This window comes from Thamnophis elegans, chromosome 6, assembly GCF_009769535.1.
Source record: "Thamnophis elegans isolate rThaEle1 chromosome 6, rThaEle1.pri, whole genome shotgun sequence".
NCBI lineage: Eukaryota > Metazoa > Chordata > Lepidosauria > Squamata > Colubridae > Thamnophis > Thamnophis elegans.
The window spans coordinates 3,388,329-3,413,204 of NC_045546.1; the positions used below are offsets into that span (position 1 = coordinate 3,388,329).

A 24,876-nucleotide genomic window follows, 5' to 3' on the forward strand; every position below is an offset into this window, starting at 1 on the left:
TGTGTGAGTCTGTGTGGGTGTGTGGGTGTGCGCGCGCGCATGCGTGTGTGAGTGGTGAGTTTCAAAAAAATTTGGAACCTCTTCTGTAGGTGTGGCCTGCTTTCCGGGTCCACTGGTGGAACCTCTTCTAACCGGTTCGGTAGATTTGACGAACTGGTTCTACCGAACTGGTGCAAACTAGTAGGAACCCACCTCTGGGTAGTCCTCGACATACAACGGTTATTTTTAACGACCAGAGTTAAAACAGCACTGAAAAAAGTGAACCTTGACCGTTTTTCACACTTACGACCGTGGAAGCATTCCCCCATGGCCATACCATCAAAATTGCCACACGCTTGGCAAGTGACTCACACTTATGACAGTTGCTGCATCCCGGCGGGGTCATTTACGACCCTCTGACACGCCACGTCAATGGGGAAGCCAGATTTAATTAACAACTGTGCGACTCACTTAACAACTGCAGTGATTCATTAAACAACTGTGGGAAGAAAAGTCGTAAAAAGGGGCGAGGCTCCCTTGAGCAATGTCTCGCTTAGCGACAGAAATGTTGGCCTCAACTGTGGTCGTATGTCGGGGGCTACCTGTAATTTTTTTTCTTTCGGTCTTTCCCAACAGCCCCTCTTAACCTTCGTCATTGTAATTCAAAACAAATCTTACTTAGTTTTTCCAGTATTTCTTCATCCGTCATTTTAGGTTTTTTCTTCTGTTTTTCGGCATTTCTCGCCAGTGTGTCGGGCGGCGTGATGCTGGTTTCAGAAGGAGAGTTGATAGGGGAGGTGGTCACATCCCTGGTTGGGGCTGGCGGAAGAGGTTCGATCACGGAGCGGGTGTAAATCTGTATTTTTGGGAAGGAGAAAGAGAGAGAGAGACACACACACACACAGAGTGAAAGAGAGAGAAATAGAAAGAGAGAAACAGAGAGACAGAGAGAGAGTGAAAGAGAAACAGAGAGAAATAGAAAGGGAGAGAAAGAGAGAGAAACAGAGAGAGACAGAGACAGAGAGAGAGAAAGAGAGAGAAAAAGAGAGAAACAGAGACAGAGAGAAAGAGAGAGAAACACAGAGAAACAGAGACAGAGAGAGAGAAACAGGGAGAGAGAAAGAGAAAGAAACAGAGAGAGACAGAGAGAGAAAAAACAGAGAAAAAAGAGAGACAGAGAGAAACAGAGAGAGAGAGAGAGAAACAGAGAGAAAAAGAGAGAAAAAGAAAGAGAGAGAAACAGAGACAGAGAGAGAGAGACAGGGAGAGAGAAAGGGAAACACAGAGAGAAAAAAACAGAGAGAAAGAAAGAGAGACAGAGAAAGAGAGAGGGAAAAAACAGAGAGAGGGAAAAAACAGAGAGAGAGTGAAAGAGAGAGAGAGAGAGAGAGAGAGAGAAACAGGGAGAAAGAGAAAGAAACAGAGAGAGACAGAGAGAGAAAAAACAGAGAAAAAAAGAGAGACAGAGAGAAACAGAGAGAGAGAGAGAAACAGAGAGAGAGAGGGAGAAAGAGAGAAAAAACAGAGAGAAAGAAAGAGAGACAGAGAGAGACAGAGAGAAAGAGAGAGAGAAAGAAAGAGAGAAAGAGAGAGAAAGAGAGAGAAACAGAGACAGAGAGACACACACAGAGAGAGAAACAGAGGGAGAGAAACAGAGGGAGAGAAACAGAGGGAGAGAAACAGAGAAAGAGAGAGAGGCAGGGAGAGAGAAAGAGAGAGAGACAGAGGGAGAGAAAAGAGAGAGAAAAAACACAGAGAGAGAGAGAGGGAGGGAGGGAGGGAGGGAGAGAGAGGGGGGGGGGAGAGAAATGGGCATTAAGCAAATGACAGAAAGATCATGGAGAATGGTTGGGATCTGATAATGCCCTCAAAAGGCGATCCCACTTAGCAGAGGGCAAACCAAGTGCTAAAAACGAAATTTTCAGCCACTCTTTTATCAAGTGGAGCTTCCAGCAACAGTAGCAGTCTACCTTCAGGAGCTGGGACTGGTAAAAAAACAACAAGGTTTATTGCTACGTCTATCTTAAAAGGGTGTATATGTTCTTCTAACCCCAGTATAGGCAGTCCTTGACTTACGACATTTGATTTAGTGTTTGAAGTTACAACGACAACTGAAAGAGGCGACTATCACACTTATGACCGTTGCAGAATCCCAGCCCCAGTTACATCATCAAAATGGGACACTGAGACCGTCATAAATACGAGTCAGTTTCCAAGCCTCCGAATGCAAATCACGTGACCGCAGGGACGGCGCAACGGTCGTAAGTCTGAAACGTGGTCCCAAGTCACTTTTTTCTATTGCCGTCGTAACTTGGAACGGTCACTAAGCGAACCGTTGTAGGTCGAGGACTACCTGCATTTGTACAAACCCGTTTTTTCAAAACAATTCACTCACCGATTTTGTGTGTTCGGGCCGAGGGGCGATGATTGGCGGAGGGAGAGCTTCATCATCCTCATCCTCATCTTCCGACACAGAGGACACGGCCGGAGTCTCCGACACAGCCTTCACGTTCTGCGTGGCAATAACACTCGTTTCATTATTCATTTTATTTTTTAGTATTTCACAGCTTTTGTTCAAATATCTGAGGGAAACGTACGGACATTTTTCACAAAATGGCTGCCCAAACACTGCCCTGTGGCAAAAAAAAAGGTTGTAAAATGGAGCAAAATTCACACATGTCTCACTTAGCAACGGAAACGGCGGTCATAAATTGAGGACAGCCCTTGGAGGGCTGAGGACGAACTAGCATCCCCGTCCATCATTTCCACCCCTTAGGCCGGACTGCCATTCTCTGCCGAAAGAAAGAATGGGCTTGATAGGTATTCCTCAACTTACGACCGCAACTGAAACTACTGTTGCACAAAGCGAGGCAGTCGTTAATGTGAATCACAATTTTATGACCTCATTGCCAATGGGGAAGCCCGATTCGCTTAACAACCCTGTGACTCACTTAACAACTGTGGTGATTCGCTTAACACTTGTGGCAAAAAAAGGTTGTAGGATGGAGCAAAATTCACTTCACAGATGTCTCGCTTAGCAACGGAAACGGTGGTCATAAATTGAGGATACCCTGTAATTGGTCCTGGATAAAAAATCCACATTTGTTTCTTAATAGCATCTCTTATGAAGCAAAATGGAGCAAAAAATCACTTAACAAATGTCTCATTTAGTAACAGAAATGGTGGCCATAAGTTGAGGACTACTTGTAATTGGTCCCGGGTCAAAAATCCACGTTTGTTTCTTAATAGCATCTCTTATGAAGCAAAATGGAGCATAAAATCACTTAACAAATGTCTCATTTAGTAGCAGAAATGGTGGCCATAAGTTGAGGACTACTTGTAATTGGTCCCCAGGTCAAAAATCCATGTTTGTTTCTTAATAGCATCTCTTATGAATTGCTGATTGATTGAATACAATTAAGTCCAATCATGAATGGAGGAGGCTTTCAAGAAGAGACTGGCCTGCCATTGGTCAGAAATGGTGTAGAGTCTCCTGCTTGGGCAGGGGGTTGGACTAGATGACCCACAAGGTCCCTTCCAACTCTGTAAATCTGTAATCACATCAAGGACTTCTCTCAGCATGGCAAATTCCCTCTGCCAAACTAACCAAGGATGCCTTGACCAGCAGCCAAGCCAAGAATATTTATTGCTGCGCATTAAAACACTCCCTGAGCACATTTTTTTTTTAAAGTCCTTTGTTCAAGATGTGCATCTATTCACCTGCTGAGTAATGAATATGTCATCGTGGTATTTTAAGCAACCCATAACATTTCCATCATTAGAGGCAGGAGCGTCAGAAAAAAAATAATAATAATTGATAGCCGGGATTTCAAGACGAGCCATTTCAGAACGGTCCTCGATTTACAACCACAAATTTTTGGTTGCTAAGCCAGACATTTGTTAAATGAATTCCTAAACAAGATGGTTGTTAAGTGAGCTGCGCCCTGTTGCACTACCTTTTCTTGCCGCAGTCATTTAAGTGAATCACTGAAGTCCTTAAATTAATGACATGGCCATTAAGTGAACCTGGCTCTGGGACTTTGATCTGTCGTTAAGTGAAGACTACCCGTAATTTGGATTAAAGCTGAGGAGAGGGCAGAAGATAAAGGGGACTTCCTTAGAAAATATCAACCAGGCCTACCCTCGGCTTAGCTTCCAGTCCAGAAAAAATCAGCCCGGGGAAAGCAATGACTCCCAAAACATGAGGGCTAGAAACTTGACTTCGGTTTGAAGCAAGTAAGGAGGACGATCTGAAAAACTCTGGAATTTGGTGTCAGCAGAATTTGGTGTTCATATAATACAATAGTCCCTGTTTTTTTTTGGTTCGTCTTATCCATCCTATTATCCCGTGGCTGAAGAATGGGGATAAACATTAAAACAGCAGAAATTGGGTTAACCACAAAATATGATTCTCGCAAATTTTCTTAAGATTTTCGTTGGCAAATTGGAAGAGAACAGATTACGGGGTATTTTTTATTTTTTATTCCAGGCCAAGAAATTCACATGAAGCGGCCTGAAACTGACATTGCTGGTTCAGATGTGAGACAGGGCGTTCACACAAATTAAAATCCTGAGAACTGAGGACCAAACTACCTTTATCAACCCATCACTTTTTCTCTCTATGTGCGAGAACAGCCACTGGGAAAAACTAGCTCGTTTAAAAATAAATATTATTGCTTGGAAGTGAGAGAATTAGATTCATCTGAATGTGTTAAATACAGATGCCAGGTTTTTTTTACCTGTTATTTGGAAAAGGCTGGTTTTTTTTTTTAATAGTTCATTTCACAAACATGTTTTGTTTGGTGCTTGAATATTCAGTGGGGCTGTTTTTAAAAAAAATTGCATCAGTAAAATAAATTCAGATGTGAGGCATTATTTTTAGTCCTGCCAATTCAGTTCTCTCCCTTATTTCATGCCTCCCTGTTTCCTATCTATATATGTGTTTTAAGGGAAAGCAAACTTGAATTATTTCTACTAACAATCACACAAGGAACATCCTCGTTTTACAACAGTTCATTTATTTTTTATTTATTTTATTTATTTAGTAGATTTATAGGCCACCCAATCCCGGAGGGGTTTAGTGACTGTTCAAACTTACAATGGCACGGAAAAAAGTGAGCTTTTCACACTAATGACCATTGCAAAAAGGAAACCTAATTAAGCAAAATAAAATTAAGGGGGAGAGTTATTATTTTTATTGTATTTGTTTGCCACCTGACTGTCAGCAATTTGCGTTTTTGCCAAAAACGGGAATTGACTTCCAGTTTCCAGCAAAAAAAAACAACAACGCCCAATAGCAAACAATGGATTCGCTTAATGACTGCTACATTCACTTAACAACAGCTGCTGAAAAGACCTTAAATATGGCACAGATGCCCCTTTTACTAACTATCACTACAGGTAGTCCTCCTACCTCTCACTAAATAAACATAACATAAACTGTTATGTTTATCTAGTGACCGATCAAAGTTATAACAGCACCGAAAAAAGTGACTTACGACCGTTTTTCACACTTACAACTGTTGTAGCATCCCCAGGGTCACATGGTCAAAATTCAGATGCTTGGCAACTGGCATGTACTTATGACAGTTGTTGTGTCCCAGGGTCAAAGGATAACATTTTGGAACTTTTTGCCAAGCAAATTCAACAGGGAAGCCAGATTTACTTAACAACTGTTGTTACTAACTTAACAACTGCGGCAAAAAAGGTCATGAAATGGGGGAAAACTCACTTGACATACTTTTCATTTAACAACCTAAATTTTGGGCTCAATTAGGGTCGTATGTCAAGGACTATCTTTACTTGCCTGGGCTTGCAAAACTTTATATTTTGGGTTTCAGACCAATATTCAGTGATAGAAAGGCCTGGCACTTAATGCCAATATTCACACAGCAAGCAAGCAAAGTTAGATAAAAGCTTAAATGTTCCACGCACTCTGTCCATAAACTGCTAAATCTCTGTTTATCTGTGTTTAACCTTTAACTGAGCTAAACGGGACATCGCAGCACAACAATTTTTTGAAGCAAAATACTTCAAACGGGCTCACTTACAGAATGCATCCAAAATCCAGAAGCTTTGAGTCATGTAGAATTGAAATTTGGCAAAATTTTATGCCAAACACTATCATGAAGCATTTGAGGATAAAATAAAAATGTCAGAGGATTAGGGGACTGGAGACTAAACCATATGAAGAACGGTTGCCGGAACTGGGTATGTCCAGTTTAATGAAAAGAAAGACCAGGGGAGACATGATAGCAGCCTTCCAATATCTCAGGGGCTGCCACAAAGAAGAGGGAGTCAAACTATTTTCCAAGGCACATGAGGGTAAAACAAGAAACAACAGATGGAAACTAATCAAGGAAAGAAAGAAAGAAAGAAAGAAAGAAAGAAAGAAAGAAAGAAAGAAAGAAAGAAAGAAAGAAAGAGGGAGGGAGGAAAGAAAGAAAAAAGGAAAGAAGGAACAATGAAAGAAAGAAAAAGAAAGGAAGGCAGGAGGGAGGAAAGGAAGGAAGGAGGGAAAGGAAGGAAGGAGAAAGAAGGAAGGAGGGAAAGAAAGAAAGAAAGAAAGAAAGAGGGAGGGAGGGAAAGAAAAAAGGAAAGAAGGAACAAAGAAAGAAAGAAAAAGAAAGAAAGGCAGGAGGGAGGAAAGGAAGGAAGGAAGGAGGGAAAGGAAGGAAGGAGAAAGAAGGAAGGAGGGAAAGGAAGGAGGGAAAGAAAGAAAGAAAGAAAGAAAGAAAGAAAGAAAGAAAGAAAGAAAGAAAGAAAGAAAGAAAAGAAAAGAATTTCCTGACAGTGAGAACAATTAATCCACAAACCACCCTCCCTTCTAGCACCGAAAACATCACCTAGCTGGGTAATGAAACGTCTGCAAGAAAACAAACCCTCACCCCTAACTCACTGGCCCCATTGCTCATGCCACTTGAGCTGTGCGCCAGCCACTCACACGGCCCAATTCCAAATATGTCCTGGGGGGTTTGGGGACTCCTGATCTACAAGACTGAAAAGTGTACATCAAAATGAGCAATGTGTGTCACACTATTGCAGGACACACTTTTCTGTGACGGCATGCAACATCGGAAGGCATGCGCAGAAGGCGTGCACCAAGACAATCCTGGGACTGGTTTTCAATCCTGCTTCCCTTGTTTCTATGCCCATCCCATAATAGAGGGCTGTCTGTAAATATACTGTCATAACCCCGGTCAGCAAAATTGGATAATAGCTCTCCATTAAATGTAATCAATCTAAAAAGAGTCTTCCAGTCCTACCGTTATTGCATGGTGTACTTAATAGCTAAATTTACTATTATGGCTCTTGACCATTAACCTTAAAGAGGATGCATTTTAATAAAGGCTGATCTAAACCCCTCGTAACCAAGCGATCAAATTTCTTTTGACAAATGCCAGGAGCAGGAGAGGTGAATTTTAATTCTAACAGTCCTCAATTGACGACCGTCATTGAGCCTGGAATTATAGTCGTAAGATGTGTTGGGTGTTAAGTGAGGGGTGCGGTGGTTCTGGGAGTGGAGCTCTCGCTTCACAAATCAGGAGGCTGTGAGTTCGATCCAAGGGAGAGGCAGATATTTCTCTCTCTGGGCACAAGGAGAATATTATGTGGTGAACAAAACTCCGGATTGGCGACAGGGAAGGGCATCCGGCCATTAAACACTGTGCTAGTTCCATTCAGTTTCCCAGACTCCAACCAACAAGGGATTTGGGGTTCATTAAATGATGATGATGTGACGGAACCTCTTTAATGACTTTTTGTCATTAAACACAACTTCTGGAGGCAAGTTGTTCCCCTGTTCAATTGTTCTGTCAGGAAATTTCTCCTTGGTTCTAGGTTGTGTCTCTTTGATTTAGTTTCCATCCATTGCTTCTTGTCCTGCCTTAAGAATAAGCTGACAAACTCCCCCCCCCCCCCTCTTCTTTGTGGCAGCCCTTTAGATATTGGAATATTATAAATATTTGGATATATCAATCACTGTTCTTTGGAAAATCAATGGATTTACCCAGAATCTCCATAACCGCAAAGCTGCTCTGATGTGAAGGCTGTTGACAGCTGAAGTAACAATTCACCGTGGGTTTACGCGCATCGTATTCTACAAAGAATTTAATATTTGGATATCGAAGGCATAAATGTGACTCACCAGAGTATTTGAGGAGTTATAATCTTCCGCAGATTTATCTGGAAGAAAAACAGAATCATCTCATTAATGACAGAGATCAACACACAAATCAAACCACTGAAGCTGAGATTTAATCATTCGGATGCACATCTAGTTATATGCTTGGGTAAGACTCCGATAACCATAATTCCCAAGCCGAAGGCTAGTCGAGACGTCATATCTATATCCCTTGGGGTTCACCTGTTTGCTAGAGGTAAGGTAGAAGAATTAAGAAGTTTAGAGGTAAAGGTTCCCCTCAAACATACGTATGTGCTAGTCGTTCCGGACTCTAGGGGGCGATGCTTATCTCTGTTTCAAAGCCGAAGAGCCAGCGCTGTCCAAAGACGTCTCCATGGTAATGTGGCCAGCATGACTAAATGCCGAAGGCTCACAGAACGCTGTTCCCTTCCCACCAAAGTTGGTTCGTATTTTTCCACTTGCATTTTTACGTGCTTTCGAACTGCTAGGTTGGCAGAAGCTGGGACAAGTAATGGGAGCTCAATCCGTTACGCGGCGCTGGGGATTCGAACCACCAAACTGCCAACCTACTGATCAACAAGCTCAGCGTCAGCCACTGAGACACCGGGTCAAAAATAACAAGAGTTAAAAAGGACCTTAGAGGTTTTTTAGTCTAACCCCCTGCTCAGGCAGAAAACCCTACACCACGTCAGACAAATAGTCATCCAATATTCTGTTAAAAACTTTCAGTGTTGGGGCATTCACAACTTCTGGAGGCAATTCCATTCCACTGGTTAATTGTCCTCACTGTCAGGAAATTTCTCCTCAGTTCTAAGTTGCTTCTTTCCTTGATTAGTTTCCACCCATTGCTTCTTGTCCTGAGGTGCCTTGGAGAATAGCTTGACTCCCTCTTCTTTGTGGCAGCCCCTGAGATATTGGAAGAGTGCTATCATGTCTCCCCTGGTCCTTCTTTTCATTAAACTAGACATCCCCAGTTCCTGCAACCGTTCTTGATATGTTTTAGCCTGCAGTCACCTAATCCTATTTGTTGCTTTTCTCTGCATTCTTTCTAGAGTCTCCACATCTTTTTTACATCGTGGCGACCAAAACTGGCTGCAGTATTAACATTTCACGTGATCTTAATGCTATCAAGATTGAGAAAAACAGGGCTTTAAGTTTTGCAGACTTAAACCTGGCCACGCTTGCAAGGACTTTTGGCATCGTAACCCCTACATATCAACAGGTCACCAACTCCCTCTTCTTTGTGGCAACCCCTGAGATATTGGAAGGCTGCTATCATGTCTCCCCTAGTCCTTCTTTCTATTAAACTAGCCATGCCCAGTTCCTGCAACCGTTCTTCCTATGTTTTAGTCTCCAGTCCCCTAATCATCTTTGTTGCTCTTCTCTGCACTCTTTCCAGAGTCTCAACAAACTTTTTATATTGTGGTGACCAAAACTGGATGCAGTATTCCAAGTCTGGTCTTATAAGTGTCTTTAGTCTGTAGAGTTCTTAAGTCATGCTATGAAAGATCTATCTGCATCTAAGATACTGCCTTTTTAATACGCATTTTAAATACGTTAGTTTAATACGTATTTATATTAAAAATAATACAAGTATTTCTATTCAGGTATTTTGAATTCAGCCCTTCAGGCTTTTAATTTTGTTGTTGTTCAGTTGTCCCAAACATTGCATCACTTCTCAATCTGCTCTGATTTCTGCAAGGATGACTGTGTTAGTTACAGCACAGCAAAAGCCAACAGTTTATTTTGAGATTAGATCGCATGAAATAATTCTCTGCACCAGATGGAGGGACGGATCGTTGTGAATGAGAGTGGGAGGAATTATAAAACTTAGATAACACAGAAATTAAAGACAGAAGCCAGAGACAAGGATAATTACGGCTAGTCTTTGAGTTACGATCACAATAGAGCCCAGAATTTTTGTTGCTAAACGAGAGAGTTGTTAAGTGAGCTTTGACCCGTGTTACGACCTTCCACGCCACATTTGTTCAGTGATTTAAGTTAGTAACCCGGTTCTTAAGTGAATCTGGCTTGCCCATTGACTTTACTTGACAGAAGCCAGTTGGGGAAAGTTGCAAAAGAGGATTTCGTGACCCCGAGACAATGCAATCGTCGTAAATACGAGCCAGTTGCCAAACATCTGAATTTTGATCATGAGAGGTATGGTGCACACTTTTGTAAGTGTGAAAAATGGTCATAATGCACTTTTTTTCAATGCGGTTGTGTTCTGACCAAGGCTTCCCAAGATCATGAAGCCGACTCCTCGTCCCGATAAAACCTCTTTTATTTCGGTTAAAGGGAATTCCTCTCCAGCAAAGTCCCGACTAACAGTCTTTTATGAGATTTCACAACTACAGACTTTTATCAGGCTTGGAGAGCTGCCAGGCCGATATCTTCTAAACGCCACGCTGTAGCAGCAATTACTTGGCAAGGAGTCAGGAACAGATCTTCACCCTCATGAATTGAACTCCTGCTAACTCCCCTCCCCTTTTGCTCCTCTTTATTCCCTCTGGGAGGGGCCATTCACCGTCCACCTGTGCCTTTACTCCTGAGTCGGCCCTTGTTCCTTAGCTGTTCCCTTCTCCTGGCAGCTCACATCGGGAACAGGTTCCAGCTCTTCTTCTGCCCAACTGATATCCGACTCCAAAGGCAGTTGAAAACTGGCATATGGCTCTGTCCCCCTCTCTGCCTCCGACACAGAGCCCTCATCCGAGCCTTCCCCAGACTCCAGGACTGTCCCATGCTCCTCCCCAACCTCCTCACTGTCTGAGTCTCTCACCAGCTCCGCTGGCGGGCCACAACACGTTGTAACTTCGGATGGTCACTAAACAGTCGTAAGTCAAAGACTACCTGAATTTATTGCTTAGCCGATTGGCCAAGATCAACGCCGGTTCTCTGTCGAACTCCACACACGCAATGCCTATCAAGGCCCAGCTACCACCTCCTCAAGAACAGCCTTCCGGATCTCGTCTAAACACAAGGTGACCTACCTGTGAAACTCATGTATTTCTGGCTGTTGGAGGTCTTTTTGGAGTTGTAGAATTCAAGGACATCCAGGACGGCTTGAGGATTCTTCTTCTGCTCCAGTTTGGTGATGTTGGACGTCTGGAGTAAGCGGGCCCATTGCTCCGGCATGCCCTGGAAATAATAATAAGAAAGAACGATTAGCGTTGTCTGCTATCCCATGTAACGTGTTTCCTGAACCTAGCTAGTTATGCAACCTATGGTTGACCAAGCTCGTGGCACGACAAAACCGTGCTCGACTAAGCCACGCCCGATTAAACCGCGTCGCTGACATCATCAACAGGACGACAACAGCGAGCGCGGAGAAAGAAGGGCGCTTTAAATAGCGCTTTGAAAGCAAGCCGATTCAACTTAAGTTAAGGGTTAGGTTTAGGGTTAGGTTTAGGGTTAGGATTAGGGTTAGGTTAAGGGTTAGGTTTAGGATTAGGTTTAGGGAGGTTAGGTTTAGGTTTAGGGGTTAATTTTAGGTTTAGCGTTTACAGCGTGCTTCTGTCTCCGCGCTGTTGTCGCCCTGTTGATGATGTCAGCTATGCGGTTTCGTCGAGCGCGCTTTAGTCGAACGCGGTTTTGTGGTGGAACCGACCAAGCTATACAGGTAGCCCTCAAAAGACACTCGCTGGAAGACAGCCAAAGTCCACATTTTGGATAGAGAAGACCGGCTGGTTGGAAAGAGGGGTCAAAGAGGCCATCTAGGTCAAAATTGAACGCCCCTCTCTCAATAGAGGGGGAAGGATACGACATCGTCTATCTGTCAGGGTTCCAAATAGTATCCAAAATTAAATCAGGGTCCGAGTCGAAATACCTTCATTTTAAATACCCTCCCCCTGTTGATCCCTGTCCCGCTCAGATCTCAGGATGAGTTTGTGATATCGGACGAAAACGTAGACGAAAGTGAAGAGGATCAGCCGTCAAAAACGACGACAGCGACGTGGGGTTCTCCAGGCGTCGGCCGAGAGGGCACCATCCTCGGCCAATGAGGCAAAGCAGACGTCTCCAGAGGAAAACGATCAGAAAAAGGTACTCGGAAGATGATGAAGACGAAGACTCTGAGGATAACATAAGTGGCGACTCCGGTAAGTCGTGACTGTCAGGGTTCCAAATAGCATCCAGAAGTGAATCAGAGTCCGAGGCAAAGTATTGCTCGAAGTTCCAATTTATGAAGAGAGACATGTTGGCACATCTGGGAAAACTCGAATCTGAAAGCTTCCCAGTTTTCCCCACCCAGTTGAAAGTTCAAGATCTTGCCCCCACACCCACAAGTCCATCACATGGTCTAATCTTCCACTGCCATGCTGGCAGTTCCACCCATCCAGTTCCGGACAGGTGCAGAGGTGCAAAGATAAAGGATGACCTTGATTTTCTAGAAAGAATGTTGTTATGGCTACCTATCACCCAACTCCGTATAATCCCCCCTCCCATTTTCCCACAATAGAAAATGCATAACAGAGGAATAGAAAGTGTGGCAGGCCTAAAGTCCCAAAAGGAAAAGATGGCTTGTAGGCCTGACACTATCTCCAGTTTATAACACAGTCCTTGCACAATCCCAAGCAGGCTCCACACCCATTTTGCACCACTCAGGTGACCCTGAGTGTATAGACAAACCTTCAAGTGGCCTCAATGACTCTCCAAAAGGATGCAAATGACCAGCTGCCTGCAAGGAAGATAAATCCTTCCATTCCCCCCACCATTCAATCGGAGCTGAAGAGCTTCTTGGATGAGAAGCGAAACGTCTTCAAAGAAAAACCAGAAAAAAACTCAAAAAAGCACTTTTGGGATAACCCTGACCTGGATGATTGAGAATCTCCAGACACAGGTAATCCGCAATCGACTGAATTTACGACGCCACTGAAAAACACCGTCATTCACACTTATGACTGTTGCAGCATCCCTGACAGTGACACCATCAAAATCCGGGCACTTGGGCAACTAGCATGTAATTATATGACAGTTGTAATGTTCCTAGGTGATGCAATCATTTTTTGCGAACTTTTCTCCTGCAACCGTTCTTCGTATGTTTCAGCCTGTAGTCCCCTCATCATCTTTGTTGCTCTTCTCTGCACTCTTTCTAGAGTCTCCACATCTTTTTTTACATCGTGGCAACTAAAACTGGATGCAGGATTCCAAGGGTGGCCTTGCCAAGGCCTTATAGCAATAGCAATAGCAGCAATAGCAGTAGACTTATATACCGCTTCATAGGCCTTTCAGGCCTCTCTAAGCGGTTTACAGAGAGTCAGCATATTGCCCCCAACAATCTTATAAAGTGGCATTAAGATTTTCCGTGATCTCAACGTTATCAAGATTGAGAAAAACAAGGCTTAAGTTTTGCTTAAAGTGTCCCTCGATCATGTAATGATCTTTTGCGAACTTCGGACAAATTTGTATGATTGCAAACTCCCGACAAGCAAATTTTTCTCCTGCTTAAGGTGAAAATTTAACCCTACAGTGCACAATCGCAATAGGAGTTTGCAACCTTCACACCTTAAGCAGGAGAAGAGAAAATTCCTTCTGAGTTTCTAAAACTTTTAAGAACTTTTAAGATATGTGGACTTCAACTCCCAGAATTCCTCTGCCAGCATGCCAAGAGGTCCGTATACAGGTAACCCTCGACTTACACCCAGAACAGAGGCCAAAATTTCCATCGTTAAATTAAATATTTGTTAAGCGAGCTTTGCTCCATTTTACGACCTTTCTTGCCACCGTTGTTAAGCGAATTGCTGCAGTTGTTAACGTTCGTAACGCATTTTGTTAAACGAATCTGGCTTCCCCACTGACTTTGCTTGTCCGAAGGTCGCAAAAGAGGATCACATGGACCCTGGACACTGCGACCGTCGTAAATATGAACCAGTTGCCTAACGTCTGAATTTGGATGAGTTTATGGGGATGCTGCAATTGTTGTAAATGTGACAGTCAAAAGTTGCTTTTTTCAGTGCTGTTTTAACTTTGAACAGTCGCTAAACGAATGGCTCTAAGTTGAGGACTACCTGTATATGATGTCTGAAGATTGTAAAAAATAAAAAAAAATCTTCAGTGAATTTTCCTTTTAACTACCGGTATTTTTTTGGAGTATAAGACGCACCTTTTTTCCTCAAAAAAGAAGCTGAAAATCTGGGTGCATCTTATACACTGAAAACAGCATTTTTTGCCTCCCAAAGGGCCCCCCCCCACTTCACCAAAATGGCTGTGCATACCCTTATGGAGGCTTTCAGAGAGCTCCTGGGGGCTGGGGAGGGCAGAAATGAGCATTTTTGCCCCCCCCCCAGCCCCTAGCAGCACTCTATAAGCCTCCATAAGGCTATGCGCGCAATTTCTTTTAACAAAAAACGGGTCTCTTTTTGCAAAAAGCAGGCCGTTTTTGGGAGGTTTCCTGAGTGAAAAAACTTTTTTTTTCCTTTTGGAAAACTCTTTAACTGATTGATGAGAATTAGATTGATCAAGTGCTCTGCCAGCAGAAACAAAGTCTTAGGTGCTGCAGATTGTCAGCAATTTCCTTCTCCAGCACATAAATACACCTAGAAACATCTACCTACCTACCCACTCTCTCTCTCCCTAACTACCTACTGTATTTCTCTCTCTCTTCTATCCCTCTATTTACCTACCTACTCTCTCTCCCTCTCTCCCCCTACCTATCTACTGTATTTCTCCCCCCAACTACCTACGTACCTACCTACTCTCTCTCTCCCCCTACCTATCTACTGTATTTCTCTTTCTAGTTCTCTCTCTATCCCTCTACCTACCTACCTACACACTCTCTCTCACTACATATCTACTGTATCTCTCTCTCTCTCTCTCTCTCTCTCTCTCTCTATCCCTTTATCTACCTACCTACCTACCTACCTACCTAGCTACTCTCTCTCTCCCTACCTACCTACTGTATTTCTCTCTCTCTCTCCCCCTCTCTATTCCTCTACCTACCTACCTACTTTTTTTTGGCCTCTTCAAAACCTTGGTGCGTCTTATACTCCAAAAATACGGTAGTGAGGAGAATCAGCAAGGGGAGAAATGATGTTGTGGGACCCCCAGACTTTATACAGCTGTTGTGATGTGTACCAAAAGGTTATTCCACAACTGGTAGCTTCACGGCCTACACTAGAAGCAAAGCCTGCCGTTCTTACTGTAAATTCGCCTGTCACGGCATCAAATCCAACGTGGATCGTGTGTTCGAAGTCTGATGGGAGGGAGATCTCCGGCCGTTCTTTCTCCTTCTTCTTGTTGGCTGTCATGAAAAAGAAACCAAACTTTACAACAAAAAATAAAAGGTTCTACATTTAGGCAACAAAAACGAAATGCACAGGTATAGTATAGGTGGTACCTGGCTCAACAGTAGTAACTGTGAGAGGGATCTTGGAGTCCTAGTGGACAAGCATTTAAATATGAGCCAGCCGTGTGCAGCAGCTGCCAATAAAGCCAACACAGTTCTAGGCTGCATCAACAGAGGGATAGAATCAAGATCACGTGAAGGGTTAATACCACTTTATAAGGCCTTGGGAAGGCCACACTTGGAATATTTGCATCCAGTTTTGGTCACTATGATGTAAAAAAGATGTGGAGACTCTAGAAAGAGTGCAGAGAAGAGCAACAAAGAGGATTAGGGGACTGGAGACTAAAACATATGAAGAACGGTTGCAGGAACTGGGTATGTCTAGTTTAATAGAAAGAAGGACTAGGGGAGACATGATAGCAGTCTTCCAATATCTCAGGGGTTGCCACAAAGAAGAGGGAGTCAAACTATTCTCCAAGGCACCTGAGGGTAGAACAAGAAGCAATGGGTGAAAACTAATCAAGGAGAGAAGCAACTTAGAACTGAGGAGAAATTTCCTGAGAGTTAGAACAATTAATCAGTGGAACAGAATTTGCCTCCAGAAGTTGTGAATGCCTCAACACTGGAAGTCTTTAAGAAGATGTTGGATAGCCATTTGTCTGAAACGGTATAGGGTTTCCTGCCTAGGCAGGGGGTTGGACTAGAAGACCTCCAAGGTCCCTTCCAACTCTGCTATTGTATTGTATTGTATTACTTTAACATGGGACTTATTTTATCTTTGCTTCGATAATAGAGGTAGAAATTAGAAGATAAAAGATTATTGTTATGTAAAAGTAAACGATGAAAGATTATCATATATAAGCAAGCATTATTAGAATAGAATAGAATAACAGAGTTGGAAGGGACCTTGGTGATCATATGATTTACATTCCTATCCTTGACAACTAACTCACATTTACGGCGGTTGGAGTATCCTGGGGTCATGCGATCCCCTTTTGCAACCTTCTGTCAAGCAAAGAAAATGGGGAAGCCAGATTCACTTAACAACCACGTGACCCACTTAACAACTGCAGTGAGATTCACATAACAGATGTGGCAAGAAAGGTCATAAAAGGGGACAAACCTCAGTTAACACATTTCTCGCTTAGCAACATAAATCCTGGGCTCAACTGTGGTCGTACGTCAAGGACTATCTCTACACTCAATAAACCACCACCAAACCAGCCACATTATGGTCAGTTTCAAATGAAATACCAAGCCACGATTTCCTTAGCTATAGATTGCCAAGCAAACAACCACTGAGAATGTAGAACACATTAAGCCACAAATTGTGGTTCACAGTGCACACATTAAGCTGGGTTCGCACAACGCATACCCAGCAACGAAGTCACCAGCATTTTGGCTTCAGCTGCTCATGTAATTAACCGGTTTTCTGGATTCACACAAGATAGTGAATCAGAAACTAACCGCAGATAAGGTGTTCTGACCCAGGCTTCCCAAGATCATGAAGATGACTCCTGATAAAACCCCTTTATTTCGAGATTTCACAACTACAGACCTTTATCGGGCTTGGAGAGCTGCCAGGCCGATATCTTCCAAACGCCACGCTGTAGCAGCAATTACTTGGCAACAAGTAATGCCCCCCCCACTTCTCGAATGGTACGGTTGTTGTGTGTTTTAAATTGTGTATTGTTTGTTTGTCTTTGTTATCCCCTGTTTGTACCTCCTTTCCCTTGACTGAGTTGTGAGCCGCCCTGAGTCCCCTTCGGGGAAAAGGGCGGCATATAAATGAAATAAATCCTAACCCTAATCCTAACAAGTCAGGAAGAGATCTTCACTCTCATGAATTGAATTAATGGTCTCCTGCAAACTCCACTCCCCTTTTACTCCTCTTTTATTCCCCATTCACCGCCCACCTGTGCCTTTACTCCTGAGTCGGCCCTTGTTTCTTATCTGTTTCCTTCTCCTAGCAGCTCTGCGCATGCGCCTACTGGGAACAGGCTCCAGGTGCAAAACCTGGCAAGGAATTTTGGAGAGTCAGGAACCAATGAAGCGAACGAATTGTCTCCTGCAAACTCCACTCCCCTTTCGCTCCTCTTTTATTTCCCATGGGAGGGGCCGTTCAACATCCACCTGTGGTCTAACTCCCAAGTCGACTCTTGTTCCTTAGCTGCTCCCTTTGACTGGCAATTCTGCACATGCGCCCACTGGGAACAGGCTCCAGCTGTTCTTCTGCCCCACTGATCTCCGACTTCGAAAGCAGCTGATAACTGGCATACGGCCCTGGCCCCCTCTCTGCCTCCGACACAGAGCCCTCGTCCGAGCCTTCCCCAGACTCCATGACTGCCCCATCTTCCTCCCCAACCTCCTCACTGTCTGCCACCAGCTCCACTGATGGGCTGGTCAGTGCAAAACGTTAAGCCAGGAACAAACTAACCTAATTTAGCATGCTGGGCTTCTGTAGATATTAGGACTTTTAACTAATTCAATTCTAGCATGTTGTGGGAATCTAAGCAGGCCACTTCTTTTTCAATAAACTCTTTTTATACAACTTACCAGAACTTTCTAACTTGGCTCCCATCTCCTCTTGGATTTCCTCCATGCAAATTCCACCAAGGAAGCCCCCAAATTTGCTTTTATCCACTCAAAGGCCCCTCCTTGATCTCTCATTGGTTGAGCCAGGAGTGACAGAAAATCCCCGGATCCACTAAGACTTCTTGGGGTTGATTAGAAAAAGCTTGACATATGGATCTAAACTACAAAACAGCCCTTGATTACAACCCAAATTTCCGTTGCTAAGCCAAGCAGTTGTTAAATGAGTTTGCTCCACTTTGAGATCTTTCTTGTCAAGCTGGCTGGGGAATTCTGGGAGTTGAAGTCCACACACACCTTAGAGTAGAATAGAATAACAAGAGTTGGAAGGGGCCTTGGAGGTCAGTCCAACCCCCTGCCTAGGCAGGAAACCCTATACCGTTTCAGACAAATGGCTATCCAACATCTTCTTAAAGACTTCCAGTGTTGGAGAATTCACAACTTCTGGAGGCAACTTCTGTTCCACTGATTAATTGTTCTCACTGTCAGGAAATTTATCCTCAGTTCTAAGTGGCTTCTCTCCTTGATTAGTTTCCACCCATTGCTTCTTGTCCTGTCTTCAAATGCTTTGGAGAATAGCTTGACTCCCTCTTCTTTGGGGCAACCCCTGAGATATTGGAAGACTGCTATCATGTCTCACCATGTCCTTCTTTTCATTAAACTAGACATACCCAGTTCCTGCAACCGTTCTTGAAATGTTTTAGCCTCCAGTCCCCTAATCCTATTTGTTGCTTTTCTCTGTATTCTTTCTAGAGTCTCCACATCTTTTCTACATCGTGGCGACCAAAACTGGATGCAGTATTAACACTTCACGTGATCTTAACGTTATCAAGATTGGGAAAAACAGGGCTTTAAGTTTTGCAGGCTTAAACCTGGCCACGGTTGCAGGGACTTTCGGCATCGTAACCCCTACACATCAACAGGTCACCAACTTCAGGAAAATCATCTCTCGAGAATCTTATTTTCTGCCTTTTATAATAAGCAGTTTTAAAAAAACTGGGCAGCAATGAGGATTAAGAATTCAATTAAATGGCTTGCAAATCTCTTAAGTAAGCAGACATTTAAATTCCTGGTTTAAGAAGGCTTACAGAAGTGAAAAAAGGAAGCAGCGGGGTTACTACGAACAAGAGCTGGGCTTGGGACGTATTAGAATATTAATGATTCCCAACCCTTTATGCGGTCCGAAACAACCTGTTTTGCAGGAAGATTCATGAGTTTAAAAGAATTAATGATTTCATGGCCTGCTGAGCTAACAGACATTACCGTATATATTCAGGGATAAGCCCATCCACAGATAAGGGGACCTTTGAAATTTTCATATGGCTTAATTTTTTTATAATTGGCTTACCCCCTGGGTAATCCACGGATTATCCATTTTTCAGGGTGCTTTGCTTAAAAATTTGAGAATTAGCTCCCTCCGTGGATGGGCTTACTGGAAGTAAAGCTTGTCTTCAACTTACGACTACAACACTAGCCCAAAATTTATGTTGCTAAGTGAAACATTCGTGAAGTGAGCTTCGAAATCGGTTTACAACCTTTCTTGCCCCAGTTGTTAAGTGAATCACGGCTGTTGTTAACTCAGTAACACGGTTGTTCAGTGAATCTGGCTTCCCCCCATTGACTTCGCTTGTCGGAAGGGCACAAAACGGGGACACGGCGACCGTCATAAATATGAAACAATGGCCAAGTATCTGAATTTGGACCAGGTGAGCACGGGAATCATGCAATGATCGTAAGTGTGAAACATGTTCATATAAATCACTCTGTTCCAGGGCCGTTATAACTTCAAATGGTCACTATGCGAACGGTTATAAGTCAAGGACTGCCCATCCTTACAAAAGATCTCTAAAGTCGGGAAAGAATGCTGAAATTCCAGCATTCACAGGAAAATAGCAATAACACTTAGACTTATATACCGCTTCACAGTGTTTTCACAGCCCTCTCTAAGCAGTTTACAGAGTCAGCCTCTTGCCCCCAACAATCTGGGTCCTCATTTAACTGACCTCGGAAGGACGGAAGGCTGAGTCAACCTTGAGCCGGGTGAGATTTGAACCGCCAAATCGCAGTCAGTCTGTAGCAGGGGTGGGTTTCAAAAATGTTTACTACCGGTTTGGTGGTCGTGGATAGATGGGGGGGGGGCCTGGCCAACTTGACATCACTTACGTACACTCGAGGGCTGGGTTCCTGCCAGTTCTAACCTCTTCTACAGAAGAGGTTCCACAAATCTACCGTGCCGTTTAGAACCGGTTCCAGCTCCCTCCCCCCGCCCGTCCGCACATCATCAAAATGCAGACCAAGAGGAGGAATTCTGGGAGTTGAAGTCCACAAGTCTTAAAGCTGTCAAGTTTGAACACCCCTCGGGTTTTTTTTTCCTAAAGGGTTAGGGGTGCAAGGGTCTTGTAACTTGACAGCTTTAAGACTTGCGTGCTTCAATGCCAGAGTTCCTGAGCCAACATGACTGGAGGAGGAATTCTGGGAGTTGAAGTCCACAAGTCTTAAAGCTGTCAAGTTTGAACACCCCTGTTTGTTTTTTCCTAAAGGGTTAGGGGTGTGAAGGTCTTGTAACTTGACAGCTTTAAGACTTGCGTGCTTCAAATGCCAGAGTTTCCGACCCAACATTTTGGTTGCTAAGCAAGAGCGTTCTTAAGTGAGTTTCACCACATTTTACAAGTTGGCCATGCCCACTCAGTCACATGACTGCCAAGCCACTCCCACCCGGTCACATGGCCGGCAAGCCACACCCACAAAGCAGGCCACACCTACAGAAGAGGTTCTAAATTTTTTTGAAATCCACCACTGGTACACTCAGTCACATGACACCCTCCCTCACCAAGCCATGCCTACCAAAACGGTGGCAAAATGTTTTGATGGGAGTGGGGGGGAGATATAGTCTCGCCGGAGCTAAGGGAGCACCTTCAAACTACCCAGGAAGAGAAAAAAAGGTTTTGTCCTCCCCGTCCCCCCAGGGACATTCTGCAGGCTTCAGCAGGGCTGGGGGAAGGCAAAAACGCCTCCGTTTTTGCAAAAAATGGGCTGCTTTTGGCCTCTTCTTTGCAAAAACGGCATTTTTGCCTTGCCCCAGCCCTGCTGAAGCCTGCAGAGTGCCCCTTGAGGCTGGGGGAGAGCAAAAACTCCTCCGTTTTTGCGAAAAACAGCCAATCTCTGGGACTGGCATGCGCACACCATTTAAAAAAAGGGGGGGGATTACATTTTTTCCATTGAAGATTGTTCTGCGCATGTGCAGAACAGAAAACAAAGATGGCGGCGCCCAGGACAGAACGGGTTACGGCCACGTGTCCGGTCGAGTTACTACCTATTCGGCGGAAGCGGTCCGAACCGGTACGAATCCACCTCCGGGGTCTGCAGTCGGCAGAAGTAGCCTGCAGTACTGCACTCTAACCACTGTGCGATCTCCGGGGGGGGGGAAGCGACTGCCTTGCGTCAAATCGAGACGGTTTCACAATACTTTTACTTCTTTTAAAAACTTGTTTTTTTTAGGGATCTGAAAATTGAAACCGACGGGTACAAATTGGGAGCAGGAAACGCGACGCTATGAGCAAGCAGAGAAGGTTCCTCCAGTTGAAGACGGAAATCATTTTTGCTCAGGGTTATTCTGAAAAAAAAAAAATATCCCCACACTAAATATACTTTCCTTTTGTGCCACAACTGTGATAATCGCACTGTATTCTGGAGGTCTGGCGCAATCTAAATTGCTCTGATTCCCCTTCCCTGTTTTTTCCCTTATGTTTTATGCCTTCAATTCGCTAAACTTTTGCAGCCTCTCTATAGTTACACAATCCCCTTTTTCTGATAAGCAAAGTCAACGGGGAAGCCATATTTACTTAATAACGGTGCTATTTACTGAAGAACTGAAGCGATTCACTTAACAACTGTGGCAAGAAAGGTCGTAAAATGGGGCAAAATTCACTTAACAGATATTTCACTTAGCAATAGAAGTTGTGGTCATAAATGGGAGGAATATTCCCTGTACTGCACTCGGAATATGTTGGGTTTACGAGGGGAAATAAGATTTAAGCAAAGAAAGGAGGGAAGGAAGGAGGGAAGGAAGGAGAGAAGAAAGGAGGGAAGGAAGGAGGGAATGTAGGAGAGAAGGAAGGGGGAAGGAAGGAGGAAAGGAAGGGGGAAAGGAAGGAGAGAAGGAGAGAAGAAAGGAGGGAAGGAAGGAAGGAAGGAGGGAAGGAAGGAGGGAAGGAGAGAAGGAGGGAAGGGGGAAGGAGGGAGGGAAGGAAGGAGGGAAGGAAGGAGAGTAGGAGAGAAGAAACGAGGGAAGGAAAGAGGGAGGGAGGGAAGAAGAAGTAGGACCGTTGTAAGATAATATGGATCTATGGGATGTTAAGAAAGCAAACTTCAAGTATATTGTCAACTGTAGGGAAAAATTGTTATAAATACATATTATTAATAACAGTTATGAGATCATATAATTGTGAATGTATATATGAAATTGATAAAATAAAAATTAAAAAAAAAGATTTAAGCAAACCTAAAATAAAAGTATCAATGGATTATATTTTTTTCTGAAACTTGGTGCAACTTTTTAACTCAAGTTTAGAACCCAACATTCTGGACTGCAAAGTTTCTCAAAACTATTTGTAACTTTTTTCGACTCAGTTGTGACTTAGATATCTTATTAACTGATTTTGTTTCAGAATATGTCATAAAGGCGTAATATTATTGGAGGTTTATTGAAATTGCGAATGAATGCCAGTAGGCGGTTGTGTCTTTAAATACAAATGATTTCAGATAAAAGCACGTTTAAATAATTGTAGTTAAATGAGAATTGTGGTACATTGATAGTAAAATATATAAAGATTTTTGATTTAAAATGGACAATTCAATATGAATGAAGTATATGTAATGATTGTGGAAGAAACGCTCGAAATGTATTTGTAACCAATCAACATGCTTTCTACAAGATGTAACGAAGGATGATTCTTTTTTTGTGTGTTTTTTGTTTAATTAAAACAATAAAAAACTTTTCAAAAAAAAGTCACACAGTTGCTAAGTGAGTTTTGCCCCATTTTAAAAACTTTCTAGCCACAGTTATTAAGTGCATCAATTGTTAAATTAGTAACACGATTGTTAAGCTGTTACATAGTCATAAGTGTGAAAAACAGTCACTATTTTTGATGCCATTGTAACTTTTTAAACCTTGTAACAGTGTTCCATGCACTTTCGGCGTTTAGTCATGCCGGCCACATGACCATGGAGATGTCTTCGGACAGCCCTGGCTCTTCTGCTTTGAAATGGAGATGAGCACCGCCCCCTATAGTCGAGAACGACTAGCACATATGTGCGAGGGGAACTTTTACCTTGAAAGAAATTGTTGTTAAGTCAAGGACTACCCATTTGAAGGTTAAATGATCTGGGCTGCAGAGATTCAGAGAACCACTAGATGGCATCAGAGAGAGAGAGACAGAATTTGCTTACACTCTGCTGCCACTAGTGACAGTCTTGATGTTTGCAGTTGCCTTTATCGATATGTAAAACATGTAATAAATTGCTTGGGGATTTTTCTCCATCTGCTGAAAGTAATGCGGCCCACACCCCATCTCATGTAAAGAAGTCTGAAAGACAGATCTGCCTTAAAGGGGGCAAGCAGCCATCCAACTGGCAAAGCATTTCGCAGCACCAGCTGTGGGGAAAAAATTAAATAAACCCCCACTGATTCCTGAGGAATCTAATGCAATAAGTTAGTTCCTTTTTCAGGTTGCACAACCGAAAACGGAAGTAATTCTGGCACTGCAAAGAGGAAGAGACCTCTGCGTTGATACAGAGTGAGAACTGAGGATGGTATTTTTAAAAAAAAAACATTAACCACCTAGGGACAGAATAGGTTGAAAAAAAATCAAAAACCTTTATTAAAAAAACTTCTGACTGGTCTGGGCTGCTTTCATCGTGCTTCTAAACCAATCTATAGCCCTACTGTTTCTTTATTTTTTATTTTTTTTTAAAAAGGTGGGAGGAATCCTGCATGTAAAAAATGAGCATGCAGAGGGTAAAAATACTGTAGCTTTAAATCATCTTAAATAAGAATTCAGGATCCTGCTTCTGCCAGCACAGTCCTTTCATCCAACTTAGCCTACAAAATATCTTTTCAGTCTTCCAATCAGTGATTTTTTTTTTTAAAAAAAACTGGCTTAATATTATTTTTTAATTTGTTTTTCCTTATTATGGATTATGATGGATTTAGTTAGATGTATCTCGATATTTACATTTTCTCTTTATATACTGTATATACATATATATATTTACATAACCAGTTTTTATGGGTTTTTTAGATTTATCTATGGGTCTCTCTCTCTATATATATATATATGTTTGTGTGTGTGTGTGTATGTGTGTGTGTGTGTGTGTGTGTGTGTGTGTGTATATACCTACCTACCTACCTACCTACCTACCTACCTACCTACCTATCTCATTTATCTGTCTGGCTATCTATCTAATCCATCTATCTATCTATCTATCTATCTATCTATCTATCTATCTATCTATCTATCTATCTATCTATCTATCATCTATCTATCTATCTATCTATCTATCTATCTATCTATCTATCTATCTATCTATCATCTATCTATGTATACCATCTTATTGTACGTATGTACGTACGTATGTATGTATATATGTATGTATGTCAGAATGTATGTCAGAGGGACATGGTGACTCAGTGGCTAAGAAGCTGAGCTTGTCGATCAGAAAGGTTGGCAGTTCGGCAGTTTGAATCCCTAGCACTGCATAACGGAGTGAATTCCCGTGACTTGTCCCAGCTTCTGCCAATCTAGCAATTTGAAAGCACGTAAAAAATGCAAGTAGAAAAATAGGAACCACTTTGGTGGCTGGGGAATTCTGGGAGTTCTTA

The 24,876-nt window shown here is 42.9% G+C and overlaps 1 protein-coding gene across 1 annotated transcript in view; it reads right to left on the reverse strand.

Moving 5' to 3' along the window:
- PAK1 (p21 (RAC1) activated kinase 1) overlaps window positions 1-24,876 on the reverse strand; it is a 77,045-nt gene that overhangs the window by 23,178 nt on the left and 28,991 nt on the right. The window contains exons 3-7 of the mRNA XM_032220246.1: window positions 15,259-15,359; window positions 11,113-11,260; window positions 8,126-8,163; window positions 2,375-2,491; window positions 658-835 (exon numbers count right to left, since the gene is read on the reverse strand). Of these exons, the coding sequence (XP_032076137.1) occupies window positions 658-835; window positions 2,375-2,491; window positions 8,126-8,163; window positions 11,113-11,260; window positions 15,259-15,359 (582 nt within the window). The remainder of the gene's footprint in view (window positions 1-657; window positions 836-2,374; window positions 2,492-8,125; window positions 8,164-11,112; window positions 11,261-15,258; window positions 15,360-24,876) is intronic.